This window comes from Schistocerca nitens, chromosome 2 (assembly GCF_023898315.1).
Source record: "Schistocerca nitens isolate TAMUIC-IGC-003100 chromosome 2, iqSchNite1.1, whole genome shotgun sequence".
NCBI classification, from domain to species: domain Eukaryota; kingdom Metazoa; phylum Arthropoda; class Insecta; order Orthoptera; family Acrididae; genus Schistocerca; species Schistocerca nitens.
In genome coordinates this window covers 276,323,646-276,337,868 of record NC_064615.1, presented here as the reverse complement: position 1 = coordinate 276,337,868, position 14,223 = coordinate 276,323,646, and the positions used below count along the sequence as shown (strand labels likewise).

The window sequence follows — 14,223 nt, the reverse complement described above, 5'->3', positions numbered from 1 at the left end:
CACATTTAATATGAACACCAATTTAGAGCCAGACCAGAACTGCAGCTATTTATACAATCATCAAATAACCCAGAATGCTGGTATTTATAAAGCACTGAATATTCCAGAATATACAAACATTATAAACATAAAATACATACTTCAAGAACATTCCAGAAATTATAACTACTATGCAACAAATAATTCCTGGTAGTCAGATTTGAAGTGATTACCCACAGCATGCCAACCAGTGACGCTAACTGCTGTGCTACGCTGCATACATCACAACTTGTGGCAGTATAGAGTTATTACAAGTACAATTATTAAAATGACTTTATTTTATAAAAATAAAAGTGGTACAAGTGATTATATTGCAACAATTAGACTAGCCTGACCAAGTAAATCGGGGGAACAGGTTGATCGCACCTGCTAGCTAACTGGCAGATCCTTTATCTACATTACAAGAAAGATGTTTGTTGACTCTGCTAAAATGAGATGTTTGAGCTCAAAATGCCATTAGAATCATTCTCTGTATAAACTGTCTCTGCTAGAAAGTATTTTTTGTAATGCAGTGACTTATTTTCATGTTCCCATTCTTTTTTAAATTTACTCTCAAGTTACTATCACTGACAATAATTTTTCTCATTTCAGAGCCTGGTTACTACAGAGATAATGAGTTTGGAATGAGACTTGAAAATATTGTGACTGTTGTTCCTGCTAATGTCTCAGTAAGTCTAATATTTAAAAACATAACACACTCCGATAATTTGGAAACACGCTTTACACCACTAGATGACAAAGCAGAGAATAAGGAATAACTAGCCCTTATTCTTTTTCACCAGCCTCCCATTGACCTTATGAATGTCTCCACCATCTTTATTCTGCACTCATCCTTCTTTCCTTTGCTACAAACCTTTGCGCACAGTGTCATTAGTATGCATGAGTAAACCTCTTTGCTTGGAAGAGATCACTATTATCTACTCACCACTCACTGCAACAGCAGCAACTGGAGCATTGCTGACACACACATTATTAAGCATTTGTGAATTAAAATATTCAAATACTTCAATGTAGTTTTTATATAATGTGAAAAGAAAAGAAAGAAGACTGAAAAAAAGGAGAAAATAGGTAGACTGTAAAGCTGCTGTAAGAAAGTGAAAGTAATGTCACACACCATGTCAGAGGAGCTTTACTCATTTCTTGTCTTCTTCTTTCTCTTGAAGTACAATCTCATTTAAAATCAGAAAATGCTGAAATTCAGTGCTTGATTTCTAATTTCTGTGTGTCAGTCCTGCTCTGTAATGCCCTGTTTCATCTAATGGTAAACAGTCATCTCTTTTCTGGCCCAAATAATGATAATACTGAATTCTGAATGGTAACAAGAGCTAATAATTTATGTTATAATTGCAGGGCGAGTCTGGAGAAACATTCTTGACATTTGAAACTGTCACTCTAGTCCCTTATGAACCAAAGCTCATAAACACCCAACTTATGACAGCAGACCAGGTATGTAGAGTTACAGAACAGAGTACAGATGTAATGCACTGTAAGTCAACTTTAAAACTTTTAATATATGTTATAAAATAAAACAAAAAGAAATGCAGGAAGAAGCACAATGTAATAATGACTTTGCTCTCAGGTTCCAACTCGTTTTTTGTATTGCTTTCATTATCAAATTGCATACTTATTTTGTGAATTTGTAGACATCTGCAAATAAAGGGAGAGTAAATATCTTGAGAAGGACACTGAACATTATGGACACAAAACAAGAAACCATAACACTGATGAGAATGTAGACACAGTGCGGGTTTCATTTACTACCAATTAAATTTCTTGCTGGATAGAAAGTGCTGCAAACTTTTACATTTTGGATAATTGATCTTTGTAACTATTGCAACAGCAACTGTACACATATGACTGGGTTTTGGTACAGAATGGTCCAACAGCTGGCTTGAGACATACTCAACAACTTATCAAACCCTTGTATGCATTGGATAGCTGTATGGACTGGGACTGGGTCAGTGAATACTTGGAAGAAATTCAGTATTAATATTACTGTATTTTGATGCAGTTCTCAGCTTACTCTTCTTTACTTGCTGCCCATTGGTGGAAGATTTTGGTGACAGTAATACCTCTTATTACTTAAAACTACTCAGTGGAGGACGTAGAAAGAAGGTGAAACATTTTCCAGCCTCATCCCATGTGCCTTACTGCATCCAGCATTTCCATCCAGCCTAAAATATCAAAATTAGTGTTGCATCAGAATCTGAAATGAAATTAGCATTAACTGAAAATACTGACACATGAAATTACTACTTCTGGGCAGTTTCTCCCACAAAATAAATATACTGGTGATTATGTCAGATACAGTTCACACACAGAGCTTCAGACTACAAACACAACAAATGTTCAATGTCCGCTTACATCCACATCCACAGCTACAGTTACGTCTACATACATAGTCTGCAAGTCACCATATAGGGTGTGGTGGAGGGTACACGTACCATGATTAGTCATTTTCTTTCCTCTTCCACTTGCATTATTTCATTGAAAAAAAGTCTGTAATTACTTGTGTATTGCAGTAGATAAGGAAGTTTTGCATGTCAACTACACGGCAAATTGCTCTCTGCATTGCTCGTTATCATTTGCCAAAAACTCATTTTGTATCTCAACTGTTTGTGAGCAAAGACAAATGCTGTGAATATTTCACTTTCACTCTGTCCTTTGTGCATGTGAGCATAAGTGAGTGTACTACTTACAATCCATTTTCTTGAGATTGGACATAGATATAAATCTTATTTCAAATTTAACAGAAAAATTCAATATGTTAGCTACATTTCATATGCAGCAATGTGGTACCTGAAATGTACCAGATGCAGACTCATTGCAACCTATATTTTTTATTGTAAACTAATTGAAATGTCATGCAATAATTTACTTAATGTTGGTATATCACAATAATTATGACCATTTAACAAAATAATACGCAGTTCATCATGAAGCTGACAAATTAATCTATGAAATGTGAGAGAACCTAATTTTTTTTTTTTTACCAAATACTTTCTTTTAAAACAATTGAGAAAGATTGCAGAGCTGGGGGCATGCTTACACCTTCTTTTCCACAGTGCTGTGAGTTGGTCAGCAGCCCCACCAAAGTGGGTAGAGAATGTTTTGTTCATAAATGTTGAAAAGCACAGCTTAGTAGATTACAGCAAATCGAGACAGGCACCCCTTTGGAACAGAGGGCTGGAGATGCCCAATGCAGGGAACTAGAATGCATTTCTGCTCAGGAGCCACGTTGTTTTTTATGAACTCTAATATCGCCAGTGAGACCTCATGCCACCATTGTCAGAAAACAGAGAATTTCGCCTATTGAGTCATTGCCAAGTGTATTTAATTGATTCTCTGAGAGGACAGAAACATATGAAATACAGCCTTGAATGGAGTGCACCCACTTATACACTATGTAATCAAAAGTATCTGGACATCCCCAAAAACATACGTTTTTCATACTAGGTGCCTTGTGCTGCCACGTACTCCATATCAGCGACCTCAATAGTAATTAAACATTAGGAGGGAGCAGAATGGGGTGCTCCGCAGAACTCATGGACTTCGAACATGGTCAGGTGATTGGTTGTCACTTGTATCATATGTCTGTACGTGTAATTTACACACTCCTAATCGTCACTGGATCCACTGTTTTCAATGGCACAGTGAAGTGGAAATGGGAAGGAACATGTGCAGCACAAAAGTGTACAGGCCGACCTTGTCTGTTGACTGACAGAGACCGCTGGCAGTTGAAGAGGGTTATAATGTGTAACAGGCAAACATCTATCCAGACCATTACACAGGAACTCCAAAATGCATCAGGATCCACTGCAAGTATATGACAGTTAAGTGGGAGGCAAGAAAACTTGGATTTCATGGTCACGCGGCAGCTGATGAGCCACACATCGCACCTGTAAATGCCAAACGATGCCTCACTTGGTGTAAGGAGCATAAACATTGAATGATTGAACAGTGGGAAAACGTTGTGTGGAGTGACAAATCACGGACACAATGTGGCAACATGATGGCAGGGTGTGGATACGATGAATGACCAGTGAACATCATCTGCCAGTGTGTGTAGTGCCAACAGTAAAATTCGGAGGCGGTGGTATTATAGTGTGGTTATGTTTTTTATGGAGGGAGCTTGCACCCCGATTTGTTTTGCATTTCGCTAGCACAGTACAGGCCTACATTTATGTTTTAAACACTTCTTGCTTCCCACTTCTGAAGAGCAATTTGAGGATGGCGATTGCATCTTTCAACACGATTGAGCACCTGTTTATAATGCACAGAATGTGGTGGAGTGGTTACATGACAACAGCATCCCTGTAATGGACTGGCCTGCACAGAGTCCTGACCTGAATCCTATAGTACACCTTTGGGATGTTTTGGAATGCCGACTTCAGGGTAGGCCTTACTGACCGACATCCACACCTCTCCTCAATGTAGCACTCCATGAAGCATGGGCTGTCATTCCCCAAGAAACTTTCCAGCAGCTGACTAAATGTATGCCTCTGAGAGTGGAAGCTGTTACCAAGGCTAAGTGTCGGCCAACACCATATTGAAATCCAGCATTATTGATGGAGGGCACCACGAACTTGTAAGTAATTTTCAGCTGGGTGTCTGGATACTTTTGATCACATAGTGTACATGCAATTCAGTGCCCTCAGCCCCAAGCACTCAGCCAACAAGCAATTATGGAAAGCATGATAGTTACAGAGAAACATGCACAAAAGCAGTTTTTCATACTAAGTGTGCTTGGCTGTCTGAAGGTTATGGCCCTCTGATGGCGATTAGTGGAAATGTGGCATGGGCAACTTCTTTCACCCTCCCTCAGCTTCATTCTGCCTCAGTCTGTCAGGGTGGGGGCTTATGTAGCCTTCCAGATCCTTTCTCACATTCCCGTTCTTTTCTATTCCGTACTTCTCAACATTTTGTACTGTGTCCAAAACCTGCTACTAGTATGGTGATCTTTTTCATTCCACAAAATATTTCTTTTTGCATGACAGCCATACTGCAATAAGAAGAAATTTGTAGGTTTATTTTGGATCACAGAGTGGCCTCATCCTTTCCAGTGGGTGATATTTGAAAATCTGAGAGTTTAAGGGTAGAAGACAGGGTAAAGTGGAAGTCAAAGATTACTGCTTAAATATCATGCATCATGAGTTAATAAAGGTGCATTGTATGTAACAGAGGTGGGATTTTGGGGGGGGGGGGGGGGGTGGAAAATATATGGGTAGGACAAAGAAAGAAGTAGAAATCTAAAATGGTCTGAAGAAAAGAGTAGTTACTGTGAATAGATGCTGAGACAGAAGAAATTAACATAAATTACAGCCAGGTGGGTGTCAAGAGCAAAGGACATATTGTAGCACTAGTTCCCACCCTCAGAGTTCTGAGAAACTGGTTTCTGGGAGAATAATCCAGATTGCAGTGTGGTGAAACAAGCACTGACATCATGATTGTCATGTTGTAGAGCATGCTCTACAACAGGATATTGTAGACCCCCTGCTTATACCCATTCATTCTAATTGATGATATGGTTGTAGTCATGCCGATGTAAAAGGTCAAACACTGTTTACATAACAGCTGGTGAATGACATGTGTTGTTTCACAGGTGGCTCTTCCCTTGATCATACATGTTTTGCCAGTTATAGGGATGGTATAGGTGGTGGTAGGAGGGTGCATAGGGCAAGTCCTGCAGTGAGTATGGTCACGGGGGTAGGAACCATAGGGTAGGAAGATGGGTGCAGAAGAAGCGTAGGGTCTGACAAGAATATTGCGAAGATTGGGAGGGTGATCTACATCTACATCTACATGGATACCCTGCAAATCACATTTAAGTGCCTGGCAGAGGGTTCATCAAACAACCTTCACAATTCTCTATTATTCCAATCTCGTATAGCATGCGGAAAGAATGAACACCTATATCTTTCCATATGAGCTCTGATTTCCCTTATTTTATCATGGTGATTGGTGTCAACAAAATATTTTTGCATTCGGAGAAGAAAGTTGGTGATTAGGAATTTCATGAGAAGATTCTGTTGCAGCGAAAAACGCCTTTCTTTTAAGGATGTCCAGCCCAAATCCTGTATCATTTCTGTGACAGTCTCTCCCATATTTCGTGATAATACAAAATGTGCTGCCTTTCTTTGAACTTTTTCGATGTACTCTGTCAGTCCTATCTGGTAAGGATCCAACACCATGCAGCAGTATTCTAAAAGAGGATGGACAAGTATTCTTAGTAGGCCTGTTACATTTTCTAAGTGTCCCACCAATAAAATGCAATCTTTGGTTAGCCTTCCAATTTAAGTTGTTCATAATTGTAATACCTAGGTATTTAGTTGAATTTATGGCTTTTAGATTAGAATGATTTATCATGTTACCGAAGTTTAATGAGTTCCCTTTAGCACTCATGTGGATGACCTCACACTTTTCATTATTTAGGGTCAACTGCCACTTTTTACACCATTCAGATATCTTTTCTAAATCGTTTTGCAGTTTGTTTTGATCTTCTGATGACCTTATTAGTCGATAAATGACAGTGTCATCTGCAAACAACCCAAATAAAGTTGCTCAGATTGTCTCTCAAATTGTTTATATAAATAAGGAACAGTAAAGGGCCTATAACACTACCTTGGGGAATGCCAGAAATCACTTCTGTTTTACTCTATGACTTTCCGTCAATTACTACAAACTGTGACCTCTCTGACAGCAAATCACAAATCCAGTCACATAAATGAGATGATATTCCATAAGCACACAATTTCGCTATGAGCCACTTGTGTGGTACAGTGTCAAAAGCCTTCCAGAAACCCAGAAACATGGAGTCAATCTGCAATCCCCTGTCAATAGCACTCAAAACTTCATGTAAATAAAGTGCTAGTTGTGTTTCACAGGAATGATGTTTTCTAAACCCATGTTGACTGTGTGTCAATAGACTGTTTTCTTCAAGGTAATTCATAATGTTCGAAGACAATATATGTTCCAAAATCCTGCTCCATATTGACGTTAACAATATGGGCCTGTAATTTAGTGGATTACTCCTACTACCTTTCTTGAATACTGGTGTGACCTATGCAACTTTCCAGTCTTTGGTTACGGATCTTTCGTCGAGTGAATGGTTGTAAATGATTGTTACGTATGGAGCTAATGCATCAGCATACTCCAAAAGGAAGCTAATTGGTATACAGTCAGGACCAGAAGACTTGCTTTTATTAAGTGATTTAAGTTGCTTCACTACTGAAAAGCTATTCTAAGTGTGGTGGGTAAAGTCTCAGATAGAATGGATCTCATTTCAGGTCATGATTTTAGGAAGTCATGGCCTTGTTGAAGTAGCTGATTAATACATTCCAGACCAGGATAACACTGAGTTACCAGTGGCATGCTCTGAAGTTGTTTTTTGGAGGGATCAGTTCCAGGATTTTATGTGAAGACCCATCTTGCTCCTGTGACCACCACCCACTGCAAGACTTGCCCTATGCACTCTCCTACCACCACCTATACCAGTCCTGTAACTGGAAAAACATATACTGTCAAAGGTAGAACCACCTGTGAAATGACATGGCATATACCAGCCATTATGTAAACACGGTTTAGCCTTTTGCATCAACATGACCACCACCAAATAACCAATTAGGATGAATGGACATAGGCAGAGTGTTTATACTGGCAACACACAATATCCTGTTGCAGAGCAAGCTCTATAACATGACAATTGTGATCTCAGTGCCTGCTTCACAACACGCGCCATCTGAATTGTTCCACCAGACACTAGTTTCTCAGAACTCCGCAGGTGGGAAGCAGCTCTACAACATGTCCTTGGCTCTTGACACCCACCTGGCCTTAATTTATGTTAATTTCTTCTGTCTCAGCGTTTCTTCACATTAACTACTCTTTTCCTCACTCCATTTTAGTTTTCTACATCTTTCATTGTCTTGCCCATCTATTTTTCACTGCCCCCTCCCACCTCTGTTACATAGAATGCACTTAGGTTTTAACTCTTATTAACTCATGCATGATGTTTAAGCAGTAATCTTTGTCTTGCATATTACCCTGTCTTCTACCTTTAAGCTTCCACGTTTTCAAATCTTGTCTGATGCAGTCTCCAACAATCAGTCATTCCTTCTCGTCCTGTCTGGTGAATCTCCACTGACCCGTAGTTCTGGCTGACTTTCCCAAAATCTACCCCTTCCCTAGACCTCTCCAGTCCTTTTTGTTCATCCCTCTTTGTTCCCCTTCAACCCTTCTGCCTGAAGAAGGAGCCAAAGGCTCCAAAAGCTTACCTAATAATAACATTTTTATGTGTGTATTCTGCCACCACTTGGTGAGTAAATTTTCTATCTATCCAATTAAATTATTAGGTAGAAGACTTGTATTTCACATTAGAATTTGACCACATTGATGTATAGACTTAAATTTATTTTTAAAAATAGGTCTTTCTGTTCTCCCTGAGATTACTTCAATTCTGTTATCATGCTTTTGAGTTTCCTGTTTGCAATAAATTGTTTTCTTTCTCTCTCCCTCTATTTTCAGTTTTGATAAGCTTACTATAACCTACATTATGTGATTTGAATCCTCTTCCAACTCTATTAAGCTCTGTTTCTGTATTCCAGAGCTCTACAGTACGTTGCCCCTAAATAAAAAATCATAGCAATAGTTGGAAATCTATAGCCCAGGGGAAAGAGTAGAAGAAATGGTTACAGGAGAATATGGGCTTGGGACAAAGAATGAGAAAGGAGAAAGGCTAATGGAGGTCTGTAATAAATTTCAGCAAGTAATAATGAATACTCTGTTCAAGAATCACAAGAGGAGCAGGTATACTTAAAAAAGACCAACTGATACGGGAAGATTTCAGTTATATTACATCATGGTCAGACAGAGTTTCCAAAATCAGATACTCGATTTTAAGTCATCCCCAGAGCAGATATAGACTCGGATCACAACAGAAATACAAGTCGCTGAGGAGTGAAATAAATAGGAAGTGCAGGGGAACTAAGATGAAATGGCTGCATGAAAAATGTGAGGAAATCGAAAAATAAATGATTGCTGGAATGACTGGCTCAGCATACAGGAAAGTCAAAACAACCTTCGGCGAAATTAAAAGCAAGTGTGGTAACATTTATAGTGCAATGGGAACTCTGCTGTTAAATGCAAAGGAGACAGCAGATAGGTAGAAAGAGTACATTGAAGGCCTCTATGAGGGTGAAGATTTTTTTGATGTTATAGAAGAAGAAACAGGAGTCAATTTAGAAGAGATAGAGGATACAGTATTAGAATCAGAATTTAAGAGAGCTTTGGAGGACTTAAGATAAATTAAGGCAGAAGGGATGGATAACATTCCATCAGAATTTCTCAAATCATTGGGGAAAGTGATAACAAAACAAAATGACTATTCATGTTGTGTAGAATATATGTCTGGTGACATACCATTTCACTTTCGGAAAAATATCATCCACACAGTTCCGAAAACTGCAAGAGCTGGCAAGTGCAAGAATTATCACATGATCAGCATAACATCTCATCCATCCAAGTTGCTGACAAGGATAATATACAGAAGAATGGAAAAGAAAATTGAGGACATGTTATGTGATAATCAGTTTGACTTTATCAAAGATAAAGGCATCAGAGAGGCATTTCTGTTGTTGCATTTGATAATGGAAGCAAGACTAAAGAAAAAACCAAGACTAAAGAAAAATAAAGACATGTTCATAAGATCTGTCAACCTGGAAAAAGAGTTTGACAATGTAAAATGGTGCAAGATGTTCGGAATTCTGAGAAAAATATGGGTAAACTACAGGGAGAGATGGGTAATATACAATATGTACAAGAGCCAAGTGGGAATAATAGGAGTGGCTGACCAAGAACAAAGTGCTCCGATTAAAAAGAGTGTGAGACAGGGATGTAGCCTTTTGCCCCTACTGTTCAATCCTTACATCGAAGAAGCAGTGATGGAAATAAAAGAAAGGTTCAGGAGTTGGGTTAAATTACAAGGTGAAAGGATATCAATGATACGTTTTGCTGATGACATTGCTATCCTGAGTGAAAGTGAAGAAGAATTACATGATTTGCTGAATGGAATGAACAGTCTGATGAGTACAGAATGAGTACAGATTGAGAGTAAATCTAAGAAAGATAAAAGTAATGAGAAGTAGAAGAAATGAGAACAGCGAGAAACTTAACATCAGGATTGATTGTCACAAAATAGATGCAGTTAAGGAATTCTGTGACCTAGGCAGCAAAATAACCAATGATGAATGGAGCAAGGGGGGCATCAAAAGCAGACTATCACTGATAAAAAGGGCATTCCTGGCCAAGAGAAGTCTGCTGGTATCAAATATAGGCCTTAATTTGAGGAAGAAATTTCTGAGATTGTACATTTGGAACACAGTATTGTATGCGAGAAAATTGGAACAGGAAAGAATCAAGGCATTTGAGATGTGGTGCTACAGACATATGTTGAAAATTAGGTGGATTGATAAGGTAAGGAATGAGGAGGTTCTGCGCAGAATTGGAGAGGAAAGGAATATGTGGAAAACACTGAAAAGGAGAAGAGACAGAGAACATCTGTGAAGATATCAGGGAATGACTTCCATGGTACTAGAAGGAGCTGTGGAGGGCAACATTGGTAGAGGAAGGCAGAGATTGGGATACATAAATAATCCGTCCGCGGCTCGTGGTTGTGCGGTAGCGTTCTCGCTTCCCGCGCCCGGGTTCGATTCCCCGTGGGGTCAGTGATTTTCTCTGCCTCGTGATGACTGGGTGTTGTGTGATGTCCTTAGGTTAGTTAGGTTTAAGTAGTTATAAGTTCTAGTGGACTGATGACCATAGATGTTAAGTCCCATAGTGCTCAGAGCCATTTGAACCATTTTGAACATAAATAATCAAGGACGTAGGTTGCACAAAAAAAGGTCCTTGTTCTTGTCTATTTAGCTAAACTTTGTGTTACAAGGTGCCTGCACAAAAGGAACCAAGCTTCCTTCCATGTCTTGAAGCTATTGTTAGAGTTCCCTCAGTTCACTGCTCACAATATTTTTTCACCTGAGACAGAATACTGATGTTCCTGGAAGGAAGAAAGATGGAAGATAAGGGTTTAATGTCTTGTTGACAATGAAGTCATTAGACACAGAGCACAAGCTCAGAATGTTTCAAGGCTGGGAAGGGCAATTGACTATGATCTTTCAAATGAAACATCCTGGCATTTGGGCATTTGCTTGGAGTGATTTAGAAAAATCACAGAAAACCTGCATGAAAATGGTCAGACATTTGCTTGAAACACCATCCTACCAAATGAGAGTCCATTGTGCTAACCACTGAACCATCTCACTCAATGTTTGTGGAAGTCATGTGTCTCACACCCTGAGATTTTGGAGAGAGGCAAAAATGGTGTTAAATTTTGGCAGAGTTGTGCTCCAGCATACTAAACCCAGACCTTAGTGCTTCTGTTCTCACAACTTTTGAATGAGATGACCAGATGGTGTGTGCATCATTTTTTGCAAAGCTCTTAATCTGTCACTCAGTATTGTCATTTAGCAATGTGTCAGGGTTCGTCTCTCCAATGACACATTTGGTCTGGGCCCTAGCAGACTGTGTTAAACTGGGTATCTGCAGTCCAGTTTGAAGATAAGCCATCCACATTTGTTTCCAATAAGGCACTCCACCAAGTTTGTTAATTTATGGGTACTAATAGCGGTGTGGTGTGAATCCACCTTAAGATGGAATTAAGTACCTGCTTTTGAGTCCTCCTTCAGAAAAACCATTGTTCACTATTGTATTCTAACAAATTCAAGGACAGGTTATCTATGGCATAAAGCTTTGTTGTATTTGCAAACAAATGCAATTCTGCTTACTGTCATCTTCTTATATTTACAGATAATGTGGTTAAACAACTATAATTTTCAAGTTCGTAATATAATTGGTGCACAGTTGGTTCAGGTGGGAGACAATGAAACTTATGAATGGCTGTTGAGAAAGACAGAACCTTATATTTTGCACTCAGGAGGTTCTACAGTGCACAGATGTTGCTTACTGAGTTTGGTTTTGATGCCTGCATTACTTACCTTTGCTCAAGACATCTGAAACAAGGTACATAAGCATATCTATATCATTAAGCAGAAAAATAGCTAGAAAATGCCCAAACTACTATAAACAGCATCCTGTGTCTTACAAATAATACTTTTTCCTAAAAACACACAAATAAAAAAAGCTTATCTTCAAACAGCCAAAATCACTTTTCATTTGTACTTGGTGACCAGTTTTTGTTAAATAATCATCTTCACATCAAAATGTTCATGGTGAATTTGTACCAATGGCAGCAGTGATGAAGTAATATGTTGAACTAGACATCATTCTGTGGTGTAAACAACAAGTTATTTCTACTTCTATGTAAATACCTCGCAAGCCACCTTATGGTGTGTGGCAGAGGGTGCTTAGTATACCAGTGTCACTTCACCCCTTTCCTGTTACATTCTCAAAAGGTCAGCAGAATGAAGAAGTATTGGTAAGTGTCTGTGTGAACTCAAATCCTACTAATGCTTTTTTGAAGTCTTTTCATGGGATATATGTAGGAGGGATAGTATATCAGTTGATCCTTCTAGGAACATGTGCTCTTGTTATCAATTGTGCACATCTGCCACTGGAGTTGGTGAGAATTTTTGTGATACTTTCACATTTTCTAAGTCAACCTGTGATGTAACACACTGCTCTTATTTGGATTTTCTCTATATTTTCTATCAGTCTTACCTGGCATAGATCCCAGTTGCCGAGCAGTATTCAAGCATTGATCAAAACAGGGTTTTCTACACTAACCATATTGTCAGTGGACTACACTTCCAGAGGATCCTTCAAATAAATCTGTGTGGCATCTGCCTTATCTGTGATTAATTTTATGTGGTAGTTCCATTTTAAATTGCATATTCCCAGATATTTAATAGATGTGGGTTAGTCCAGTGATTGTTCTGCAGTTGTATAGTCAGATATTAATGGGTCTTTATGCCAACCTTTTTTTAATACCATTGTGATCAAGCGAATGTTAAGCTGATAATAGCAAGTAAACAGCAGCTTCATTGTGAAACTGAGGAGGCATCAACTTTTTTTTCAGAACAACAGTTTTCTGCATAAATTACTTGGTTACATTTAGGTGTCACAAGTATGAATAGCACTAAACAGTCTACAATCTACAGATTTAGAGTCTGTGATCTGTCGTCATACTGCTGAACACAGTTTTTTGCTTATGCAGCTAAGTGTAATCTAGAACATTAGAAGGAAAGCCACAAGTTTGAAAATAGCTGCTGCTTCCTAGTTATGTTAAAGAGCTGCTGTAATCTCTCGATTGGTAGCTGAATATTTACATGTATAAACTGGTATTTTTCAAAGAAAACAGGTACCAACATTTGTTACAACAGAGCACTGTCCACCCCCCCTTCACCCCACCCCCTCACCACTCCTCTCCTCTCTCTCTCTCTCTCTCTCTCTCTCTCTCTCTCTCTCTCTCTCTCCTCTCTTCTATGTTTGTTCAGCTGATAGCTGATACTTTGGGAGTAAAGGACACCACTCACCATAAAGGACAAGTGTCGAGTCATTGACAGGCACACACAAAAATGACAAAAAATTTGCTAGCTTTGAGAATAAATCTTTTCTTGAGCTGGAGTACAAATGCACACGTTTGCATGCACATGCGTGCACACACACACACACACACACACACACACACACACACACACACACACACAAGTTCTTGCCCACTATATTTCTACATAGTGCCAGCTGAATGCACAATCCGAGGAGTGCAGTTCGGCAGGTGGACTAAGGCGGGCAGATGTGTTGGAAAGAGCGAATAGAGAGGAAAAGAAGAGTGAGGCAGGAAGAGGATTGGGTTGGGTAGCTAGTAGCCTGTAGGGAGGCAGTTGATGTGCTGGCTAGGAATGCAGGAGAGAGATGTGGCAGGTGCCTGGGCTATCCATGTAATGCATGGGTATTGGAGACAGTGAGGAGCAGTGAACAATGAAGGTGATGAGGAGAGGTAAATTGGGAGGGGGTGACAGGACAGAGGAAGAGCAAGCTGTTTGTTTAAGGGTGTGGGGACAGTCGATTAACAGATATTGAGGCCAGGATGGTTCCAGGAGTGAAGGATGTGTTGCATCTGCATGTCCCATTTGAGCATTTCAGAAAAGCTGGTGGTGGAGGGGAGAATCTAGATAA

The 14,223-nt window shown here is 39.3% G+C and overlaps 1 protein-coding gene across 1 annotated transcript in view; it reads left to right on the top strand.

Annotated features, from left to right (window-relative positions):
- Nucleotides 1–14,223, top strand: part of LOC126234982 (xaa-Pro aminopeptidase ApepP-like) — a 241,482-nt gene that overhangs the window by 222,659 nt on the left and 4,600 nt on the right. The window contains exons 12-13 of the mRNA XM_049943721.1: nt 631–707; nt 1,390–1,485. Of these exons, the coding sequence (XP_049799678.1) occupies nt 631–707; nt 1,390–1,485 (173 nt within the window). The remainder of the gene's footprint in view (nt 1–630; nt 708–1,389; nt 1,486–14,223) is intronic.